This window comes from Lates calcarifer, linkage group LG6 (genome assembly GCF_001640805.2).
Source record: "Lates calcarifer isolate ASB-BC8 linkage group LG6, TLL_Latcal_v3, whole genome shotgun sequence".
In the NCBI taxonomy this organism is placed as follows: domain Eukaryota; kingdom Metazoa; phylum Chordata; class Actinopteri; family Centropomidae; genus Lates; species Lates calcarifer.
In genome coordinates, this window is record NC_066838.1 from 12375769 (window position 1) to 12400141 (window position 24373).

General features: G+C 40.1%; 1 protein-coding gene across 2 annotated transcripts in view; it reads right to left on the reverse strand.

Annotated features, from left to right (window-relative positions):
• cpne5a (copine Va) overlaps window positions 1–24373 on the reverse strand; it is a 69803-nt gene that overhangs the window by 12057 nt on the left and 33373 nt on the right. For both annotated transcript variants that reach the window (XM_018666101.2, XM_018666102.2), the window contains 9 exons: window positions 24066–24129; window positions 19787–19890; window positions 19440–19544; window positions 16626–16667; window positions 16219–16294; window positions 13484–13537; window positions 12829–12890; window positions 1607–1653; window positions 554–735 (listed from right to left, as the gene is read on the reverse strand). In XM_018666101.2, the coding sequence (XP_018521617.1) occupies window positions 554–735; window positions 1607–1653; window positions 12829–12890; window positions 13484–13537; window positions 16219–16294; window positions 16626–16667; window positions 19440–19544; window positions 19787–19890; window positions 24066–24129 (736 nt within the window). The remainder of the gene's footprint in view (window positions 1–553; window positions 736–1606; window positions 1654–12828; window positions 12891–13483; window positions 13538–16218; window positions 16295–16625; window positions 16668–19439; window positions 19545–19786; window positions 19891–24065; window positions 24130–24373) is intronic.

A 24373-nucleotide genomic window follows, 5' to 3' on the forward strand; every position in this document is an offset into this window, starting at 1 on the left:
GCTTCCTTAGCTACAAGGCAAGTTCCTAACCAAACATGTATAACAAATATTTCACCCAGGACTTCACTTTTAAACTTACACGACTAGAGCATGAAAGAATGAGGCTTCAATTATATGGTAAGATGAATCTTAATTTGCAAATTCTAATGGATACATGGAGTGATGCAGACGTTACCCTGTAGACAGACTCCTCATTAGGCTGTACTATGCAGCAGCCAAAGCACATTAGCTGGCTGAGAGAAGCCAAATTGATTTAAGAATCCTTCAGCCTTACAGAACCTAATTTGCACTATAAAAGGTAAATGGAATTCACTCTGAATTATGCATGTCAGAGGTGTAAGCAGCATTCATCTCAAAATGCATACATCCATATTGCACATCAAAACATGGCACACCATACATGCTGCAGCGAGAATAAATACACAAATAAGTTCTCACACTCAAAGATAAGCTCCACTGGGAGGGCTAAAATAATTTTCTCATACAGTCAGATCAAAAATTCTGATGCTGATTTCATACCTGAGCATCTGAAATAACCTCATAATTTACTCACCAGAGGGAACTCATGTGAGACCCTCCCATCTGGGGGCAGCTTAGCACCGAATCCCAGCGCAGGGAACATCTTATCGCTGTCATAGTCCTGGATGATCTCTCCCACGGCCTTGAGGGCCATGGCATAGGCATTCATCTGGTATGGGTTCATGTAGTGCAGTGAAGTAGACTGGGACGGATTTCCTTTCAAGACAAGAGAAGTCATAGTCAGTGATGCAAACCAGCAGAGTGAGACTGAACTGACAGCTGCAGCAAGAGAAACAGGAGCAAACTGAGACTAAATTGGATGTTCTGAATCAGAGGTGGGGCTTGATGTGACTGCCTAGCCTTTAGTCGTACTGGAATTGGGCAATGCCATAATGGAGCAACTGAATGAGGAAAACCTATAACTATAAACTATAAACCCAGCATGTTTATATTGAATATTTGGGCGAAGTTCACACTATGCTGGACGGACAGTCGTGACTTCAGTGTTAAGTCTTGAGAGAATTCATTTTTGTGTGAATCAACAATATAACACTGTATCCAGAAAATCTGGGTTTCACTAGGCTGAATGTGGCACTTTGGCTGACATGGGGAGTCCTCATGTTTTTGATTTTCAGACATGTCTTACACTATGAAGCACCAAGTCAGATGTATCTGAGCTGACAAATAAGAAACTCATAACATAGGTCCAACATCACATGAATGCAGCATTAGGTTTAGATGTTCTCTGTTTGGTTATAATTTGTGTTGTGCCCCTAAATACAAAGCTTATTGTTTGCTTTGTATTTTTACTACATACAACATTGTTTCTACCATTTCTAAATTCTGGTTATAATAACTTTTTCTATGTCCTCTCTCTCTCTGTCCTCTTAAAAAAATCATTCATATACTTGATGGTATTTGCTATGTGAACACATCAATGAAAGTAGTTTGAAAAGAAATGTATTACAGAAAATATTACAAGCAGGGAGAAAAATCCAGCCCTCTGTTTGATACATGGGAAATACCACAGTCATACATCAGATGACAAATGGAAGCAGAGCAGGGCAATGGGAGTGGAAACACTCACCGTTTGATGCAGTGAAATCAATGGCCACTGTGAAGTGAATCTGAGTCCTGAAACAGACGAATAGAGGAGAGGATGCTGTTAACAAAAGAGCGGCAGGAAAGCTCAGCGCTGCAGTTTAATGAGGCTTTCCCTGGTTTCACTGTGCTCTCTGCTCTACCTCTCAATCCACCTGAGACAAGGTGTGACAAAACTAAACCCGAAACGGGGCTGATAATAGACCTACTTTCTTCTGTCACAATGGTCTCACAGCTGCTGCTTTGCTGCATCTAATCAGGGTTTTATTATTCAATTTATGAAACAGAGAGAGCATACATTTGCTTATGGTCAAACAGCATCCAAACCAGTATTTTTGATCTTTAAATAACACATGGTTTTAAAGATTTAACAGCACAGTGGGAAAGTCAAAACCGCAAACACATCCCACAAAACCTAGAATAGCCTGATAAAGGCACAGTAATTTCCCAAATGGTTTCCACAAACACATAATGAGTTGCTGCAGCTGGCTTAATGATTTGACTGAACATCACACTGTAGAAAGATATGATTATTAACGAGGCATCAGAGCAGCAAAATAAAAATAATCCCACTTCCTCATTAGCTGTTTTGACTGTTTATCTTGTTTTTCAAGATAGGCAAACATTGACACAGTGTTGTACACTGAGCATCAGAATGTCCACTACAGCCAACATCATAATCTTTACTATCATTTTAATCACCAATACTGTCTTTATGTGATCAATGGAAAATCTGAGGTATTCCATTTGCTGCATCATTGTGAAAAAGCAACCTTACGAAAAAAAACTGAAACGACTGGATATTTTTTATTCATGAGCTGGTAATGATAGCCCCAACCCTGAAAAGACTCTAAACATGGCCTAAGTAGTCTCTGCTGGATTTGCCCGTTTCCCTAGAGAGACAAATGCAGAGCGAAGGGAAGGTGAGCTTAGATCAAAGTGTGCGCTCTTTCATTCTGATTAACACTGATTGCCTTTTTTGACATCGGAGATAATGGCGGTTTCCTCCTGGGGAGACTCTGACCCCAGCTCATTAATCAGCATTGAGCTGGACTGCTCAGCTGACAAAGGGGAATTGTTACAATGGCATGCTGCCTCAATTTGAAAGTCTCTGCTGATTTCTGTGGTTAGTTTTGAATGTTTGGCTAGAGAAGCACAGTTCTGAGTTGAAGTTAAGGCCGGGTGCCGGACAGTAGAAATGGACACAGGGGAACTGTCAGTCAAACTGCCAATTAGGTCATCAGAGCATTACCTAGAGGTTCATCCTTAGACAGTAGCTGCTAAACTGCAGTCAGTCATGAACTACAAACAACATGATCAGTTACTTTTATCTGACTGTTTACAGGGAAAAGTACACAGCATTGACCAGGGTCTGTACATTTAGAACTCCAAATCCCTTCAGAAAGAAACATAGTGCAGCAAGGAAACACATACACAATCAGACAAAATAGACAAAAATTAAATGAATAATAAAAGTACCTAAAATCAGAAGCGAATGATTAGTTGATCAATCAATGTGATAATCAATTAATCATCGGAGTCATTTATCAAGCAAAAAGCTTTTCAGAAATAAGCATTATATTATATTATATTATATTAAGCTGTGTATGTTTAGGGTTTATTTTATCGGTCTGACAAAAATAACTTGAAGGACTCAGCTTGGCCTCTGTAAAACTGTGATGAGCATTTGTCATTATTTCGTCACACCTCATAAATTAAACATAAAAATAATGAGTAATCAGTGGATTAACTGAAAATGAAGAGGAATCTCAGTTGCCCCTTACAAAAAACAGAATGAAATCTAATGAACAAAATAGAAAGTATCTAATCACTCATAACATGACTGACAAAACATGACTCTTCAAACTTGCTTCACTTTGGATGTAAAATTGTCTGAGTTATGTTCCAGTTTGAGTTCAGTAGTAATTTATCACAACAGAGAAATAAGTCTTTCCAATGGAGGGTTCACAGAGGAGCACCTTACAAACCCCCATAACACAAACCATAACCACAATTTATTTGCTATATGTCCCTAACCTTAACCACCCTGTAGCTGCATTGGACATAAAGAATGCAGATATTGCATGAAATAAAGGTTTTGCAGAATCATCCAGTATTGACATGGTAGGTTTGTTAACTTCATTGGGAGTGGTGAGGTCTATCATAGATTAGCATCACATGATTATATAGCATTATATAGTCTATAGTCTTCAAGGAAAAATGTCAAACCAAACAGCTGCACTATACTCAAGGTGGATATACTTTGTTTACCTCGGGAATAATGCTTGGGTTGTGGTGTATGGTTGTTTACTCCATCAACTCCCCTCTATTCAACTCATACATCAGTTTTTCATGAGCATTCACTGGGTGAACAGGTTCAGAAATCAGGGTATTCTCAGTGATGCCACTCTATCAGAGAAAAGTACTGTGAAACAAACAGACTAACAGACCATGGACACACTTGGCCCTCTGGGGATCAGTATTTGCTGCTGCTGCAGGAACAGTTATATCCTTCAACACACATACAGTATGTCTCTGTTCAGTAGACTTGTTTATATATATATATATATATATATATATATATAAAATTTAACTTGTGTTGGGGGTTTGTTTAAGGGCTGAGCTCGCAAATTATTTTGAGACTAAAAAATCTATACAGGTTGATGTTGACTGATGCTGCAGTATTCTTCTCGCAAAGAACCAAAGGCTGGTGGCTGGACTGGAGATACTATTTTTATCCCCCCAATCCTCCAATCTATAGTCCTTGAAAGCAGGTAATTTTTCAGTCATCTTTCATTTCTTAGACTCTTCCTCGGGTGATATATTGTTCTATGGACAAATTAATGCACCATCATCATTTCTTACATTTGATCAGGACTTCATAAATCTGACACCAGACTTTAAATGGCCTCTTGCAGCCTGATTCAGTACAAATCCTTGAGAACAAGCCAGTAACTCCCTGTGGGCTTCGCTTTGTCCCTTCATATCACCACTAACTCGCTCGGTGTCTCTTCCTCTCTCGGTTTTGTTCTCAGCTAAAAATGACAGCTCTTCAACCAGTTTGTGTGTCACCTTGAATTACTGCAACAGTTTAAAATAGATACAAACGTATCGGTATCGTATTGACTTTCCCCCTCCAGTTAGACAAACACCATATGGCAGGAGTCTTTGTAATGTGAAATCCCTGCAGTCTCTGCAATCTGGGTGGGTGGGATGTTGTATGTAATGTAAAATATTGTTACAAAGAATACAGCTACCTCTCCTCTCTCGTTTAATGAAATGCAGGCAGATATGCTCAAGATTGTAGGTTTGGTTTGCCTGCTTCTGGTTTCAGAAGTAGGAAGGTTGACCAATGAAAACACTTCTAACTGTATGTATACTGTGTATTTATTGGCTTGAATCAACATTTCTCTGAAACAATTTCCCTGAAAACTAAACATTATAACTTTCATGAAGGTGGGATTTATTGCAGGACTGCTGTATTGGACTGCAAGTAAATTCATTGTTTGTTTTTCTTTTTCATTTTAAGACCACCAGTTGCTTTCTCACCTTCCACCTCTGAGAAACTTGCATTTAAATACTAATTACAGATATAAGCCATATCAGCCTCCACGCTGTTGCTCCATCAGATGTGCTATTACTTGCAAAAATAAAGAAACTAACTCAGTTTCCCTTTTTTTCCCCCCAAAACACAACCAATAACAAATTTCGAAGATCCGCTTTCCAGCAACAGTTCCATGGGGACTGGTTAAACAATTTTCTGTCCTAATCTATTTATTGTAAGTCAAAATATGATCCCTCATTTTCTCAGACTTCCTCATCTCCACCCACCAATAAACTGGCAAGACTACTGCACAAAAGTGTCATGTCAGTTTCTAGTTGCAGCAACATCCCTGGACAGAACTGAACACAACTGTGTCAAACATAAATCTAAAGTGAAGTCTTCTTCCTCTGCTTCCCTGTAAACTCAAACATGAACAGGAAAGGTGATGGCCCGATGTCAGGATGAGACAGCGAAGCAGCTCAAAAACTAGCAGTCCAGCAAAGAATATCTGAAAAGGTCACACATTAATACCTTCTTTCCTTTCCTTTTTGCAAAGGTGAAAAAAACATTACACACACAAAAATATAACCTGATAAAACAATGACTGTCACAGCTGAGAGATATCTCCTATTTTCAAAAATCAGTGAATATCAAGAAAGAGGAAGAAGAGAAAATGCTGTACTTCAGTAAAAAAAAATGCCATTCTGCAGTCTGACCACAAACCTAAATGAAACAGGAGGAAAAAAAACAAAAAAAAAATATCACATTCTCCCATTTCAGGACAACACCATATTTTGGGATGAAACTATTAAACCTTAATAAGATCTCCACACAATAGAGGCTCCACACAAACCATTACACGGCCGATCTCACTGCAGATTTAATTTAAAAAGAAACATTTCAAACATGTGATGAAAAGAATATAAATCTTTTATTAGCCTCTCAGAGTCAGAGCAATATGTGGCTTTTTGGACTTTAATTACCTCTATTTGATTGTATCTCTGCCCCAATTGAACGTTAATGAAAATTAATGAAAAACCAATTCACTGTGAAATCAGTCAGGATGTGATGGTGTATGTGGAAAAAGAAATTGCTTTTTTACCCTCCGCTTCAGACATCATCTAAAATGCATCATGTTGGTTATCACCTTTTAGAAAAGAAGCAGTAAAGCAAACACACATGAAAGGAGACGAATCAATAGCAGAGACTAAAAATATCAAATTTGGGTCCCAGATCAGATTTATTTATACAGCCTGCTGCTGTTCAGGCTCCTGCTTATATTTCTCATCATCTCTTTGAATGGCAGTGTTGGCAGGCTTTCAGGTTCAGCTCCTTCTTTTTTTCAGTTGGATTTTTTTACATTTGCTTGAGTTGAAGAAAAGTCAATTCTTTCACCCAGCCAGCACAGATGCCAAATTAAAACTGCACGAGGAACTGACTCTGTGCCAGAAACCATAACTTGACATATGGGGATGTGAATTCATTAAATTTAAACAAAAGTAGAATTAAATCTGAATCTGATTCAAACATATTCCATCTTGTGTTTGACCAGAAGCATCTGTTAATGGGAGGAAACCTTCCTACAGCATATTTGTTTCCAATTTCCAACTTAAGTAAGATAACATGAATAATGTTTTTAATTTTTTTTTTTTTTTTCCCCCTAAATTTATGACCATTTGCTCAGATAGCTAACATCCTATTTGTCTATCTTGGTAGTAATGTGAGCTGCTTGTTAAAACGGCACCAATCTTATAATTACAGGACACATCTATTTAATCTTTACTGGCTCACTCTCAGCACCCACTGCATGGTTGAGCGTCCCAATGAGGCAAATCTTGTCATTTCTAATGAGGTTTTGTGAGTTTTTCTCATCCATTGTTTAAGGGTTAAGGTTGTGGGGGCGTGGTTTATCTTCATAATGTGGGTGTTGTGAAGCCCTTTGAGACAGTAACAGTTATTAAAGGTTAAAGATCTTATCTATAGACTGAACAGACTTCAAAGTTGCCTAAAGCTTTTCCAGTTTAATTGACCAAAGCAGCAGCTACTTCTCCTGAGCTCTCTCCACACACCGAGTCTGGTGTTTCATTTTCCATGGATACAGTTAATCTTTCCCATCATGGATAAGCAGCACTCTCATTGTTTCATCCCTCCACTGCCAGCACTAGTAATCTTGTTTATTTTTCTCATCAGTCTGTCAAGCAATCTGCTCCAAGCAGAGAAAGCAATATCTTTAATTTTTCTTCTCTTATTATTATTATTTATGATCTGACAAAGTGAAATTACATCCTTGCAGTGAAATTACATCCTTGCAGTCACAAATCTCGAGGCTACTATAGCTGGTGCCAACATAGAGATCTACTGGATAACAGCAGTGCACACAAATAATATTAAATGAAATATTTAGGCTTGTATATCTAAAATATACATATAATGGCCACAAGATCATCTACAAAGACCTGAAGGTAAATGAAAATCTAGTCTAGCCAGGTGCTGACTTACAAGTACACATCAAAAGAGGGAGGGGAAAGCCACACACCATCCTAAACTTGATTAAATATTTATATTTTTAATTATATGAATCAATGCTTCAGCTCACACAGGTCTTCTTTAGGAAAAAAAAAGCTTGAACTTATCTTAATTAAATATTAATGTATAGTTTTTAGACCAGGAGATTCAAATCACTGAGTTCACAGGGCAACCATCCTGAACACTGAAACAGAGTTCATAAAGAGAGGTGAGTGATCGCCAAGAAACACCTCCATCAAAATTACCACATTCTGAGAACCAGCAGATAAAAAATTAGAAGAACACAGAGTAAAAAACACAATATAAAAAAATCTTCTGGATACAAACTAAGCAATACATTTTTAGCAGCCTACACAGTAAACACAGATTTGTATTACATACATTTGATCTGAAGTATTGTATTTGGGTGCATATACTGTATGGAAATAAAGAACATTTGAAATGACTCATTGCTGTTTCTTTACTTAACCATAACCACAGCGAATATACCATCATCTGCATGTTTTTCTGCTTTGTGATGTTAACTGTGTTTTTTTTTTATTTTGAATTTGCTGATTCCTACATGGACATGTAGAATTAAATGTTCCCTGTGGACTTTTTAACCTTTAGTAGCCCTATGGAGCATTTTTTTAAATGAGCATGTCCTTGTTTGGTTTGTCTTATGCACGCACACAAGGGTAACGTGATATACAGTCCTGCCAATGGTTTCACACTATTCCACACCTAGATATGCAGCAAAAGCAGGGCAGAACATGACTGCTAACGAGCAAACACTGATATAAACGATGCAAGATGCAAGACTATCACCTCTGCAAAAGCTTTTTGAGGAGGAAAATGCTTTCAACACATTTGTTGTATGTGTAAACTTTTTGCTTGTTTACAAGAAAACTCCACAGACCACTTATAGTTACTTCCTGGTAATGGACTCTATTTCTATATTAATGTTAACTGACTTAAACATGTATGAGTAGTTAGTCACATGAGTCTTGGCTGCCAAATGTGTTTACAAGCCTTTCTAGACAGGCAAGAAAAATAAGGATAACTGATCCAAGGACACACAGCATCAGAAATACAAACAGACACTACAGACAGGAAGTGATTCAATGTATCGTCAGTCACAACACTACGAACAGAATCTATCGGGCTGTCTGTGAGAAAGTGAATGAAAGTAAGAATGAATTGTTAATGAATGTGTTCATTTCTGGAGCCATGAGGTTCCTCACATTTAAAAAGTAGGGTTGCTGTGGGTGTTGGTCAATTCGCTAACGTAATGAGTAAAATGTTGTTTTAAATCTCCTATATATAGAATATGTAGGTTGATGTATCATTCTTAAATTCATTTTGACAGCACTAATGGCTGTGAGAATGCATCTAAGTCAGTTTCTGTCCAGCTCTCTGCCTCCAGACACAATATGGCACAAAAACCACAGTGATGACTTGTAGAAAAAAGAGCAATCAAAACAGACAGAAAGGTAGAGATAAAGATGGAAACTGCTTGACGTACAGTACATAGTGATAGGACTATGTAATACTGACCCTCTCTGCAGCCCCACCTCCCAAACTGTCATGTTTCTGATGGTATCTTCCAGACTTTTCTTATCTCTGTGGCTGCTTATGAGAATTCCAATGCACACTTTCATCATTTCAGACTTTCATCATTGAGAGCACTTCTCATAGAAAACATTAGGGAGACAATGACAACAGAAGGCACAGGGGCTGCAGCAAGTCTTTTGTGATCAGACCTCAAGAAAAAACAACAGAACATTTAAAACCTCTGGAGCGATTTTCTTTCTTTCAGGGATTTCATATTTCTAAAAAACTGCTATGATCCCAGAATTGTTTTTAAAGTAATAGTCTTTGTCATCAGTCTCTCTCCCAGGCACGCCAGTGAAACCATACAAAAGAAGTGATGAGCTTTTAACATCTCTAAATGTCTATAACAAAAAGATGAAGTACCACTCTACATAATGCTTCACTCCCTGTGCTGGGTCACAATAATTAATGGGGTAATCTCTCTCTCATTTCTGTCTGAAACAGTTTCATGTGAAGATTAACACTTCTCATTTAATATGATGGATAAAAAGCTGTTTCAACCTTCAAACTGACACTTTTATTAAAAGTTCAACTCCATTCTGATTTTGAAGCACTGTGATTAAATAACTAACTGTCCTTTAACAACAAATTTAAGTGAAAGTAAGGTGTTTAACTTTATTCTACCAGTAATCACAGTTAAAGTTCAATAATAAGATTCATGTTAACACACTAATTGGAATAAACTGTCTCTTTCAGAATCATTTATGTCACTTGTCCTGCACACGTTCACCTGTTTGGGTTAAGTCCAAGATGTCCTCAGGGGAACCATCTCTGAATGCATAATATTCACTACTTTACTACTAAACAGAAGGCGCACCTTCTGTTCCATAACTCCAGCAGTAGTAATTACAATTACAAGAGGTAAAGTAAAACTTTAACTTTCAGTGGAAACACACTGGTCCATCTTTATGAAGCGCGTCCTGCTCGTGGAGTGTTGTTCTTATTAAAGTAATTATTCTTATTAAATTATTGTTCTCTTTCCCTCTGTCAGCTATGTGTAAAGCCATCTGCCAGAAATCGTGGGCAGGAGTTTTGATGGTGACATCTTTAATCAACAGGTAAGTGGTGGTGTATTTCTCACCTGAAGAAAAGCGTTAATCTCCTCATATTTACGCTATACTTTACGTTGTGATATTTCTTTGGATTTTCTCCTCATAAAATTTGAGTTTCTGTAGATTTTATCTGTTCTGACAAATCATGTGGTACATGAAAGCAAAATCCAATAAAATCGTACAATGTGATCTTTAAACCTTTGTAAGTAATTTAAGCCTGTTGTTTATCTTATTTTAGACATATTCAAGACATTTATTATTCCATATTTGTAAGTATGTTATCTCTTTCTCCTGGCTATAAGGCTCCTTTCCTCCAAATGTCATGCAGAAATATGCCTGCACCAATTTAAAGTAAGAACAGTGGTGGGGATGGTATGAGTGCATGCCCCAGTATCGAGAAATGCCAGCGCTCATATTTAGATTACTTAGAACTTGGATAAGTGTTTATCTGGGTTTTTGTGAATATGAAATGAAGTGAAGATACACCAATATAAACCCCAATAACTGAAATCTGTATGTAACTGCTGTACATGTTGATTTGGACCTAGAGTGTAACCGTGTCTCTAGGACAAATTAAATCAAAGGCAAATTAAGTAGTAAAGGTAAGGATGAAAACATTGTCACTTTGAGTGTGTGTATGTGCAGCTACCATATGTGTGTCCGTTTGTGTGAGCTGGGAAGAGACCAACAGGACAGATCTGGGACACTCAGCCATCAGTAGCAAAGAAGCAGAAAAACTAAAACCAGGGCAGCCACTGATCCACTGAGAAACATTTCCATATGTGACAGGTTGTCCGCCCTTAATTAAGCTCTCAGATCTCCTCCATATTTTATCATAGTCATCCATATTCATTCAAGCTGTAGTTGTGGCTGTGGACAAGACAAGTCTCCTTTGGGGGCCACTCTTAACTTGCATGCGGAAAATTCCAGGCCACTCAGTGACTGTGGTCAATAACACTGAGGAGAATGTGCTGGACCGGTGTTTGTACTGCACAGAGTTTGGAATGAGGATGAGTCAGAGGAGCCGAAGTAATGCATTTAAATCTACTGTATTAAATCTCACAGCACTGATTTTCTACCTTATTTCCATGTATTAGTCACAGCAACAGCATGTCCACAATGCCTACAACACTCACTAACGTTCTCTGTTGCTTCAGCAAGTTTCAGCAAACAGGTTAACTCCCACTGTCGACTGATATTTTAACACTGTGTCCTGTGAAGAGTGAAACTACAGAAAGAGTTCAGTAAAGCAGTCCAGAGTTATGCAAATAATTTTCTCTTAGAAAAGAGTTTTTGGTGAGGCAAACAAAATATAAAAAAGTAAAGCAACAGAAGGCATTATACTGTGGATTATATAACCCCCTTTCCTTTGTTTTTGCCCCACAGCATCAAAACATGCCAGCATGAACCAAAAAAGCAGCATCACTGTCTTTGACAATGAACACCAGCAGTGAGGGGCTAAAATGTATACATATATGTGGCACTGATTTTATTAATGGGACTGTTTTTGTTGAATTGTGTTGCAGATGGAGTCTGAGAAAACAAGGCTTGAAACCTCTTTAAAGATAAACAGTCAGTGCTAACAGGGACAAGACAGCTGTTGGTTACTGTAGCTATGAATGGCTGCTAACGGGTAGCAAGCAGAGTTCATGTGCTAAATTTTTAATCTGCCCCTCTTCAACAAAAGTGGCCATGTTGTAACAGTACATGTCAGTTGTGTTTGCCAGGCAAGAAAAAATGTTACAATGTGGCTTTTAGTAGAAAGTTGCTCTACAGAGTTTATCAGCGAGATGAAAACACACATCACTCCGAGTCTAATGACGTGTTCACGTCATATGGGATGGATGGTAGAGACGTTAACGACTTGCGAGTGTTTACGTCATCGAGACAACAGGTTGCATGGTTACAGAGTCAGTTGTGTGAGGATTAAAATACTATGCATTAACAATATAGCACCACATCCATTCAGTGTGAATTCAATTACAGTGAATGATATTCGTTGGCTGATGATTAAAGTCGGCTGCTCATCATTTTCCATCACAACTGACAAGTAGCCAACTTCAATAACTTCCCAAAAAGGCGGAGAGCAATGAACGACAAGCGTGTCCCAGCTGGGGTCATCGCTTTTTTGTGACACCTGGAAACATTTTAATTCTCGTCTGTGCTGTGTTTTGTTAGGTTGGGGTGTGTTGAGCTCTCTCAGCTGCTGTATGTGTGTGCACGTCTTAAACTCACATTTAAGGTGAGAAACTTTCCCCCTTTGGCAGATAAAAGTGAGAACAGCCATCTAGTGTCAGCCTTTGTACATACATCTGCACAGTGAAGCTCAAACATTCAAGTTAAGTAACAAACACCATTTTTGAGTGGAGGGAAGCTGAATCACATGCTGTCAGACTTTCTGAGTTATTGCTCTAAGGAGCCTGCCACAAAGTCAACACATTAATATACCGTATAAATACTCACACATAACTCACAAACAAACACTAGACTCACCCTCCTTTGATGTAATCCAAGAAGGTGTGCTCTGACTCCACGTTGAATGACAACAAGGACACCTGAGAGAAAAAGAGCCAAGCAGATTATGTCATGCTTGGTAATTAAGGGAAGCAATATCTACCAATCTTCACATTAACACTGACCTCTGGAGCCAACAACCCACAAAATGACTTATCCACGCAGAATGATTTTGATGCCTGGACAGCGTATTAGTATCACAATCACTGAGAGCATCAGTGTGGCTGCGCACTGATGGATGGATCAGCGTGATGAATAACTAGCCACAGATTTTAATTACCAGAGTCACCACATACAGCAAGAGCAGCCAAAGTACTCAGGCAGTAATAAGGCAGTGGATAATTTATAAAAAATCCGTCACTACTCTTCAGTAATGGGACACAGATAAGAGTCTCTTTATGCATCGCTGTGGTTTTTCACCCTGTTTCAGGTCACAAGCATGTTTTCCTTTCTACTCAAATTCACTTTCTGGATCAAAAGCCCTAAGACTGGGAATGGAACAAAAACATTTAACAGAGCTGAACTGCGTCATGCAATCCACTTAGAGGAAACTTCCTGATGAATACAAAAGCAAAGGAGGGCAGGGGTGTGAGTGCACCAGGAGGTTTGCTCTTATCTTAGAACTAAGTCTCACCGTCCCAGAGTTGATGTATCTCTTTTTCTTTATTTTCTTCTTGGCATTCACCACCTGGTATGAAGGCAGAATAAAAAAGAAGGATAATGATAATGTAAACTTGCAGCACAATTCTTTTTATCCACCCTTGGGCAAGTAATAAAAACATCTTTGTCCTCATACCCCGTGTCTGTAAGGGTAATGGAGCATAGGGACTGAATCCAATAACTGCAGCAGCAGGTGAGAATGAGATAGCATTGATCATGCCTCGCAGCAAGACACAGATTATTCAGGGGGATTTTTATAAGCGCCTATATTGTGCTGTACATTATACATACATATTACCAAGCTTGGGGACGATGGAACACATGTCCCATATCTCCCCCCAAACAATTTATGTGTGATAAACAAAATGATAACAACATACATACTGAGTTACATAGCGTGCAAATTCACAGGCATGCAGTAAAGTGTAATGTGTGCAGAAACATACATAAAATATAGTGGTGATAAAGCGAGCTGATTATGAGTGATTATAGCTCTCTTACATTTAGAGCTCCCAGCCACATGACTCCAGCCTGGGACCAAAAATCTGTCAACTGCAACTAAACATTTTCATTGGTCACACATTCAGCAGGTCTGCCTCTGTGTATGTGTGTAGTGCTGTTTTTCTTTCTCCCACCCCCATTCTGAGAGTCACCCCTACTCTGCCTCTGATTGGCTCTGACCCTGATATTCCTCTTCACTGAATGCACTGAATGCAACTTTAAAACATACCAGTATTTCAAAATAAAGAAAACTATTGATTGTGTTCACAGTAAGAAAAATGCTAGGGTGCCTGTCACACCTGTCCCCGGCCCTGAAAGGTCCAGCCCAGTCCCGACATCATTGGCAGAGGTAACCACTCCACTACCTGTTGCCCGTGTCTCCAGTAAGATGCCTAATCCTGATCCAACATCTTTGGCGGAGACTGGCCAAATTGACCATACGTCATACAACAAGGGCAACAGATATGCTTTTCACAAAGAATGATTTGGCCAATTCCTGTAGCTGCTCAGATCTGCTAAAATGGCCAACATTATGCATGTTATTTATTGCAAAAAGTGCGGCTAAGCCTGAGTGCAAACAGTGCTTTTGCTGCACATGCACATTAATTATATGCTGGTGTACCTAAATGAAAACATTAGGTGTAGTTACTCTGGAGCCCTGAGTCAAAAACATGTATGCTACAGTATCAAGGTTGAACATCTCTCCTGCTCATACTGTGGATCTGCACATAAACATAAAGCACAAGCCCAGAGGAAAGTGTGCTGTATAATAAAGTAAAAGGTATCCCACGCTCTTCCTCCTCTCCTCAGGCTCTACTCCTCTGTTCTGCCTCTGTGGTTACTCCTCAACTCCTCCAATGCAGATGGTAACTCATAGCGCTGCGGCCACCACTCAGTCACTACCAGGTTTGTATTACATCATGCAAACATCACCCTGGATTACACCAGCCTCCGTTAGCATTAGTCTGCTGTCATCTCCACTCACAGAGCAAATGTTTGCAGGCCTCGTGCATGTCAGGTTGAGTACACAGGGATCCGCGGAGAGTCGAGCGCCGCAGCCTGTGACCTATTCAAATTCTTTATTTGTCAACAGCGAAAAGGGTGGCTTCACGTAGTTTTTGGCCACATCCCGAAGCTACTTCAAGGGCACTGACCTGGCAAAGAGTGGCACAAAGAAACTGCTGTGTTTCCTTTTCTAATTAAAACACAGAAAGGTTTGGTGAAGGGTAATGGATGCACCTTCTTTTGCCATGTCAGCAGGGCAGCTCTGCGTGCCACTCACTCATTCTGTCTTCCTCTAAGTCTTTCACTCCATCTGTCCTTACCTATCCCCCTGCTACCCACCATCTTTTCCTCTACTCACTTTCTTCATTGGCCCTGTTCTTTCCTTAAGCCACCTCCATGACTAATTCAGAGGCTAATGTAACATGGCAAGTGTTTTAATGAGCAGGGACCGATAGGAGCCTCCCAGCGCCTAACAGTAATATCCAATCTAACCCTCAGAGGACCATCCAAAAAAACTCTAATCAGCAGCAAAGTTCTATTGCATTCCCATTTGTATTCTGCACCACAGAAGCACCCTTCCTCATCTGGTCTGCTGCACCACTTAACCTCTCCTATGCTTAATGCTGGGGAGGGCGAGGAAAGACAGAGGAGGCTCGCTGTTAATCTCAAATAGCCGCAACACAGCTCAAACAACCAAGGCCTGGAGAGTTTCCTGTCATTAAACTTTGGATTACACGACCTTGCTGAGCCAAAGGGCACACTGATTTGCTCTTAAATCGAGGTAGTTTTCTCACACTGGCACCCAGACATTGAGCACAGGTCTGTTTTTGTGCCCTCGCAGGGCAACTTTTGTTCCAAAGGTGCGTCCAGAGTTCATTCATTAATAGTTTGCACACAGAGGTTTCTGGCTACAGCATGGCCAATGTGTTTCACTTGACTTGAAACATATTAAGCAACAAGTGTGAAAGCACCAAAATCTTATATTGAACAAACACATGTATAACACCTTCAGAGCTGGATATAAAAGATGTGAGGTTTGCATTGTGACCTGAATTCTACTTAAAAGAAGTTTCAAGAGATCAAAGAGAAATCGAAGGAAAAAGTAACATACAACGGTCAAAATCAGATGTTTCTCACAAAGGTTCTCTGCTCAGGAAGAAAACAGAGTGGATAACAGTATCGACTATCTTTATCACAACTCACCTCATAGATGTTTAACTGGCTCTGACCCCGACACAGCTCTTTGTAGCTGGTGGTGAATTCTCCAATGAAATCGTGGCTGGAGGAAAGAAGAGGGGAAAAAAAACAGCATCACATACTGTTCATTCAGATACAGTAGGTGCAAGGCTGAGGGGTGAAATATAAAAGTAGCTGGAGGGATTACAGCATACCCACTGACCTACAGATGTATTGTAACAATCAATTTTCAGTGAATAATTAATAGCAATTAAGTCAGAAATGTTGTGTGTTTCTAAAGAAATACAATCTAATTCACAGAGGGGTTAAAGGAGAATCACATTGGGCAAGACATAAGAAAAATGTCTAAATGATGTGAATTACTTCTTAATCAATTCATAATTTTGAATGTACTGTGCGTATGCATCCATTACCTCCCGTCTCTGTCCCAGTCATACACTTCTACTTTGATCGTTCTGTCAAACATATCAAAAGAGAGAAAAAAAGTCTTTGTGTGAGCGCATTCAAGTAGTTTGTGAGCCACAACCTAAATGTCCTTGAGGGGAAACTTCACAGAGAATATTTCTGAAATGACGCAACACAAAACAAGCAATTAAAGCTCATTAATTGTTAGTGAAGGATGAATGAAATCAATCCAAGAGAGCCTGTTTTTGATTTCACATGCAAAGGATGCACATATCTAAAGATCTAATAAAGATGGAAGTTTATTTCATCTTTGAAGCAAGACTGTGTTGCACACTGAGACTGGTCGGTTTTTAACGACAGCAAATGACATATCTTTACTGAAACATTTAACCAAGACTGAGGCCAATACAAATTCACAAAGCTTATTTGGTTTCTGTCAGTCTCGCATCCAAAAAAAGCAAATGAAGTCTAACTTTTTAGAGAGGGTCCGTAAACTGGCATCAAGGATTTTAATGAATTGTTTACCAGTGAGTTTGTGTTTCTCACAGTGGAGAGAGCAAGTTGACAGAGTTGCCAAAAGTCTGGGTGAAGCATTTTCTCTGCACATGCTGAAGAGAGAAAACTAACCTCTCGGGAGGGAGCGTATTTTGCAAGTTCCTGAAATAAGTTGGAAGGCGAGAAAACAAATAAGTAAGCCTGAGAGAATTCACAGAGAATGAGGAAAAGTGCTTCCTCTCTTCTACATGATCTGATGAAAAGATCAGTGGCTTTCCACCTCCCACCCTCCCCCATCAGCTGCTGTCAATCATGTGTCAGTGGGTCCAGGAGGATGCAGGGTGATGGAGGGCTGCCCTGTTATCCTGACCTGAACTCATTCTGTCTACACATAATATATTTCCTCACCTAACAAATGTGTGCAATACATGTCTCCTTTTATGTACTGAAACAACTTATAACACAGCCAGATATTCAGATTTCGGGGTCAGAGTGGGAAGCCGATCAAATCCTCCCTCTACTCTTGACTTATGTGGTTTGATTCCCAAGTGATGTGTCAGTCACCATCAATTTTCTCCAATCTCATTTTCTTGCAACTAATGATCAGGGTCACGCGCAGAACTACGACATGATCAAATCTACCGGGGAAGATTCTGAGAATTAGTCCCTGGATCAATTTCATTTCAGTCACTGCACCAACTGCATGTTTGAGTGGAAATTGGAGCGATTTCGCTTTCTGGCCCCTATTAAAGCCAGATGATTTCAACAGATTTGACTGATTCACATGAGGCCAAGAGACGTGACTGAGGAGATGGAGTAAACACAATTATTCGTGCTTTAGATTTACATGTAAAACATGGGCACACAGGAAATGTGAAGTGCAATAAAACACTAGGCTTTTCTGCACTGGAGCATTGGCCTCAGACTTCTGTTCTCCTCTGTTCCTTTGGCTCCTGTCAGATATTGTGGATCTTCATCCTCCAAGAGAACCAGCCTCCTGTCTTTTCTCCTCTAACTCTGCGTGAATTTTGTCCTTGAGGTCTTTGTGGATCCATATCCTTCGTATTTGCTAGCCCTATTCAAAGTAAGGGGCTGAGGAGGATAGTGGCTGTTGTGTGGTGCACAGACTGTAAAGCCCTTTGACTCAAGTATGTGATTTTGGACTATGCACATCAAACTGACTCAACCTGAAAACATTTTTAAAAATAAAAGTAAAAAGAAAAGGAAATTTGCTTTATCTACAAAATAGAGAGGAATATGCATTTGAAAAAGTCAAAAAAGTTTCAAACCTTCAGAAACACTGCGCATACTATGGGTCAAAACCAGAGCAGTTGTAATTATCAGAGCCATTATATTCTAAACACAATGTCTGATTTTGTCAGCCACTAAAACTTGACCTGCTGAGAAGATGTGAATCAAAAGAATCAAAATAGCAGTGGCTCTGTCACATTGATCTTGGAAATAAAGCTTGTCAAAAAAAAAAACAAACAAAAAAAAACAGATCAGCAAACTGTAGCTAGGGAGACCCTAAATTGCTTTAGATTTCTCTTGCCATCAAAATCCTCAAAGGGAGTTAGGCGTCTTTCATGCTTCCGCTCCATCTGTCTGACCCAATTAGCTCCTCCGGGCAGGTGAGCAGAGACGGGATCGAAGCGAGGAACCTCTGTTGACACCCAGCGTGGTGGAGAGGGCGAGGTTTGACACGTTCTTTGATGACTTCTGCAGACTCTCAAGGCTGTCTGGGTCAGCACGCTTTCATGCTTATGTGCACGCGCACACACACACACACACACGGAAACACACACAAAGCAGGGCTTCTCTGTTGTTCCAGCCACCTGTCAACATCTATAGAACGATGAGTACAGCCACTATCTCACTTTCTTCCCTCTTTCCTCTTATTTTCTTATTTTTTATTTTCCTGCCAAAACTCTTCCTGCTCCCCAGGTGTCCTGACAAGACGATTTGCTCTGTAGAGATTCAGATAAGATAGGAGATGCCACTGGTGCAGCCAATCAGAAACTTGAAATGCTTTGAAAGGCTCTTGCCAGTTTACGGGCAAATCAATGAACAGCCAGGCAAGGTAGCATGTCGTCAGAGATAGGCCTGTAATAATTCTCTATTTCAGCAGCAGATAAAATAACGGTAGAAAATCAATGGTGTCTAAATTTGACGCACCCAACCCATTTTGAAATAAGTACGGCGCATAATGAAACTCTGCGTGGTTTTGATTTCCACTGGAAAATCACACTCCATCTGAGTGTGTGTGCAATGTGTGGATGTGTGAGTGCATGAGTGCCGAAGACTTCATTATACATCACTCATCCTACCTGTCATAGTCCCCGTTGCAGAGCGCTCTGACAGGGATGGAGAAGGGCTGCCACACAGGGTTCAGCGTGTTCTTCACCACCTCAGTCTTGTGGCAGATGGTGAACCTGGAGAGGCAGGTCATCAGGGGATTTAAAATCCTAAAACACACATCTCTAAGAAAAACCCAGTGCTCTGGGACCACGTTGGCATAAATGCATCTGTATGCAGCTGGAGTTCAAGGGATCTCAGATCTAATTCTCTCGACCTTGGTTCTCGTCGTCTTTGATCTCCACGCCGTCCTACCTGGCTTTGATAAGCCAAAATGTAAAAAACCCCACTGAGGAGCAGAAGCAAGACGCGAACTCACGTGCCGTCCTCGTTGCTTCTGTAGAAGACCATGAAGGGGTCTGACTTTCCAAAGAAGTCCTTTTTGTCCAGTTTGTTGGCACAGAATTGCATGGTGGCGTAATCCTACAGACAGAGGGGCAAAAATATAGAAAGTCAGAGAAATGAAAAGACAAAAAAAGCAAACGACATTGTAAATCCATGCTCCTGCCTCTGTTTGTGTCCTGTTGTTTGTTTATACATGCTGTGTGCCAAGATATAAAAGCACTGAAGCACCAAATAAAAGCAAAGTGCTGACTGAATCCTAATAAGAGCAGAGTGAAACCAGCCAGTGGCCTCTAGTTTTCCAAAACCCGCAAATGCATTCATTACCATTTCTTTATTATGCAACTCCTGCATAACAACAGTGGATGGGATAAAGGATATCAAATTGAAAATACCTTGTTGTGCTGAATATAATCATAGTATGAGAGACCATGTAGAGGCACAGAAATGGATTCTAAAACCGTGCACATGGAGGAGGGGGGGGGGGGCTGTGTACAAAAAGGATGTGGAGGGTGTGAGTGCAGCTAATGATACATTAGAAAGGCTGGTATTACCATAATTACACTCATTTAGGCAGCATTTCAATGTGTACTGCCATTACAAGGACAATGAACATGCCCCATAATGCCCTTGGTTCCAGATAGTCTCCCTGTGGTCAAGGTAGTATAATAGTCAGCGTTGTATATAATAATGAGGCTGTATAGTGGGCACAGACCGGCCAGGTACATGACCACGTCAGAAGAGTGTTCCCTGACGGCTTTTTTCTTAATGCTGTAGGAGCCTTTAAAAAACTTTTTAGCCCTGGAAAATACTGCATATGCAAGTCAAGTCGTCTAATCATCATATCTTAAAGCCTGAGATGTGATATCAGAAGACATTCAGAGCCTTGAACTAGCAAAAAGAAGAGCTGTTACCCCACTGGTCTCTCGGGCTTTTAGGGTTTTGAAGTGCAGCTATTAGATCTGAATCAGCGTGGTGCTGGGCAGGGCCTTTATCGATTGCTTTGACCCACATCAGTGTGGTTGGCTCTGCCTCTGACCCACCTCTCACTAACCCCCATCACATCACTTTATGCCTCGGACACAGACACAACACAGGCTGGCCTCCATTTCTGAGGCGACTGCTGAGAGAAAGACGGATGCTGCCACATACGCGCACAGTGAAATAACTCTGAGTATTCTCCCAAGAAATTGAGCTAATTTGATTATCACTGCGGTTTCCAACCATAGTTTATGTTTCCAACTGACACCGTGGAAACAACTAAAGACCTGATTAAAATAGTCAGCAGTAGCCAAATGGTTTGCCACGTGTCTGTTTTCATTTCCCATTGTCATTTTCAGTTATTATCTGTTTTTCTATCCAATATAGGCAAAAAGCATTTTAATGGAAGATCATCTTTTTCTAATTTGTGTAGTTGGATATGGATCAGCCAAGTTATAGAGTAATCCACTGTGCAGTTTGTACCTGAAGTGTGTCAGGCTCTCCCTTGATGGCTTTTCACAACAGCATCTAATTTGCTAAGCTCCCACTGTGGCTCATTTTGTGGATTAAAAAAAGAGCAATACATCATTTAAGAGGAGTTTGCTTAGGTCAGTTATCAAAGCCCTTAAAAATAGAGCCATCCTATAACAGTCCTGCTTAGCCCTGACACAGCCTCTACAATTACACTATCATGGCAACACAGTGCCTTAAGCCTTCATTAGGCACAGATAACACATACCCACTTTGGTGCCTAGCAGTGTTCTCTCATTAAGTGGGGAAAAAAGGCAGAACATTCATTTCAGCCTCTGAGGTTTAGGAGCAGCAGGGGAATACTGAGTGTAGTCTGCATCCTTCTTCCCATTTCTCTGCTTCACCAAGATATCGCTGCATGGGGTAAGTGGTAGAGCAATGCACACTGTCACCTTCAGAAAGTGGGACTGGTCTTTCAAAGGAACAGGAGGTAACGCAGACAATACTTGAGCTCACATTACAGAAGCTCACAGTGTCCTCAGGATCGTGTACTGTAGTGAATCAGCAAACAAATCATGAGCCAAGGATTATACAGATCAGAAATTAACACAACTCCTTTTTATGCTTCATGCGTCACTCCATTCATACTGGTGTTTGTCTTCTATGACAGAAAGCCTTGGGTGAGGGATTTTTGTCAATGTGAGGAACAGTTTTAAATACACATTAAAGAAAATGGAATGAAAAGAGTAGTAATAGTAATGTATGTAATGGTAAAAGTAATGAGCTCAATTCCTTTTCAGACTGCAGTGATAAACTGAAGAATACTTGTTTGAGGGAAATACATCATACAATCCAAAATGTCAATGGTAATTGGGTTTGGTATAAGTTAATACTAAGCAGGCAGGTGTATACTGTACATATGCTCAGGAGACACTAAAAATAGTGTTGCTTTGTTTTTTGGGGCAGATTATTACCTCACAAGCCGAGGTCCAAAAGATGGATGGTGTCATACTGATGAATTGTAAAGTGTGGTTTGAATCTAATCTGTGATTTGCGATTTTGGGTTATATAAATAAAAAGGACTTGACTTGACCGTGTATGTTCATATACACTGAACCACACTTGTGCTCTGCCTCTCCTGTCATATGTTTACTTAGATTTAAATCAGCCAGAGCTGCGGCTGGACTGTGAGGAGGATGTGAGAGGGTGCCAGCCGCTGCTCAGCATGTCTTATGTGCCAGAGATAACGGCAGCCAAGAGGAAGCCTTTGATCCATGCAGAGGCTGTTGCTCTGTCTAATGATACTGGCAAATCCACCACGAAGGTGAGAACCAACCTGCTTCTCGGTTAACAGTCCCTTCACTTCCTCCCCAGTCGATTCCCACTCTGCTGGTTTCATTTTCCCCAAACAAGAGTTGCAGTGTTTACCTCAGGCGAAGCAGCAACTCTGCTGCTTCCATTTATTGGTCACAGGTGGATTATAGAATAAACACCATCCAGATGGATGGTAGCAATTCCAAACTGCTATAATTCACAGGTGTGGGAATTGTACTGACAGCAGTGTCTTCAAGTAAAATCTGTCTTTTCTTTCATTTCATCATCCTGCTCTTTACTCAAACCAGAGGTATTTCCATTCAGGGTTAAATCCTGTGTAAACAGAGCAGGTCTAGAGTGACATGTCAAGTTTGTGCCTCTCTAATTGAGTCTGGGAGAAAGGAAATGGTCATTTGTACCAGTAATGATCATTTGCATTTATATTACAAAATCGCCTCTTGAAGTGGTGCTTCCCAGTGACGATGCTAACTCCTATCATCACAGATCCAGTGCACCTGATGACTCACAGCAGCCCCTCAATGACTGAGAGCACTGACACTTCAATCCAGCAGGACCGAATCAGTAATGGTTATCATGGCAGTTTTATTATCAGCATGCTTTATCTGTCTCACTCTAACAGGAGACTGTTTACTTGTCAGGAAATAAATGATACTGTGAGCAAAACTTTGAAAAAAACATCCTCAAAGTCAGATATAACTAGGGGTTTGTGCTTATCACGTATCACAGGAGGTTACAAAGCTTTCAAACATTGGACATGTATTAGAACATTATAAAACATTTATACGGTAGTTGTAGCTCAATAGCTTGCTTTACAGCCTCTCAGGGAGACCAGTTGTTCTGGCCAATAAGTCTTGGTACTTTCTCACGCTCTACTGGCAGCAGTATAATGTGATTATTTACTATCTTCATTTAGCAATGCGGAGAGAAAGCCAATGGGCATTAGTGGACACAGGTTATTAGCGAAGACTCATGGATTAAAACACCACACACAGGACAAAATGCCTGTTTTAGTGATTGGAATGAATACGGGCTCATTAAATAACCATTCAAACTCACAGAGTATTCAGTATGTACACAATTTCGAAATGACAAACACAATTGCATAGTGACATGGCGTATCCCGCTGGTTTAATGGGGGCAGTTATGATACAATAGATCTTACAGGAGTCAAGGCTATTTAACAACCCACTTCACTTCAGCAGGCTTGTGAACATTGCTAAACATACACCTCGCACAACATGCACCATTCCCTGGTGTGTCACACACAATTTCACCTACAGTAAATCACCTACAGTAAATATGCTCAATTAAACTCTAATGCACCATTGTTAAAGGGCCCGTTTCAAATTAGATCAGTGCACACTGCAAAACATTTATTATGAACCACATTATTTATACATATATATATATATATATATATATATATATATATATATATATATATATAGGTCAAAACTTTTTGGACTTACTCTGCAGTTTCCCAGCTCCTCAGCAGACAAGATAATGGTCCCACATTTCTTCCCAGGTATGCCACTGTGAAAACAAAACAGATATGATTCACTCTTTCAACAAAAAAAAATAGCACAACCTTGAAGGTCCAGTTGATAATTTTGAAGGTTTGTGGCTTCTATGGCATTCAGAGGCACTGTGCTGCATTTTGGAATAAGTCATGCAATGCTGTCAATTAAGCATGATCCCATGAGTCTCGGTGGCTGCTGGAGGAGTGGTATATTAACAGTAGTGAGTCCAGTTATCATTTGAAAGGGGGCTGAGGAGC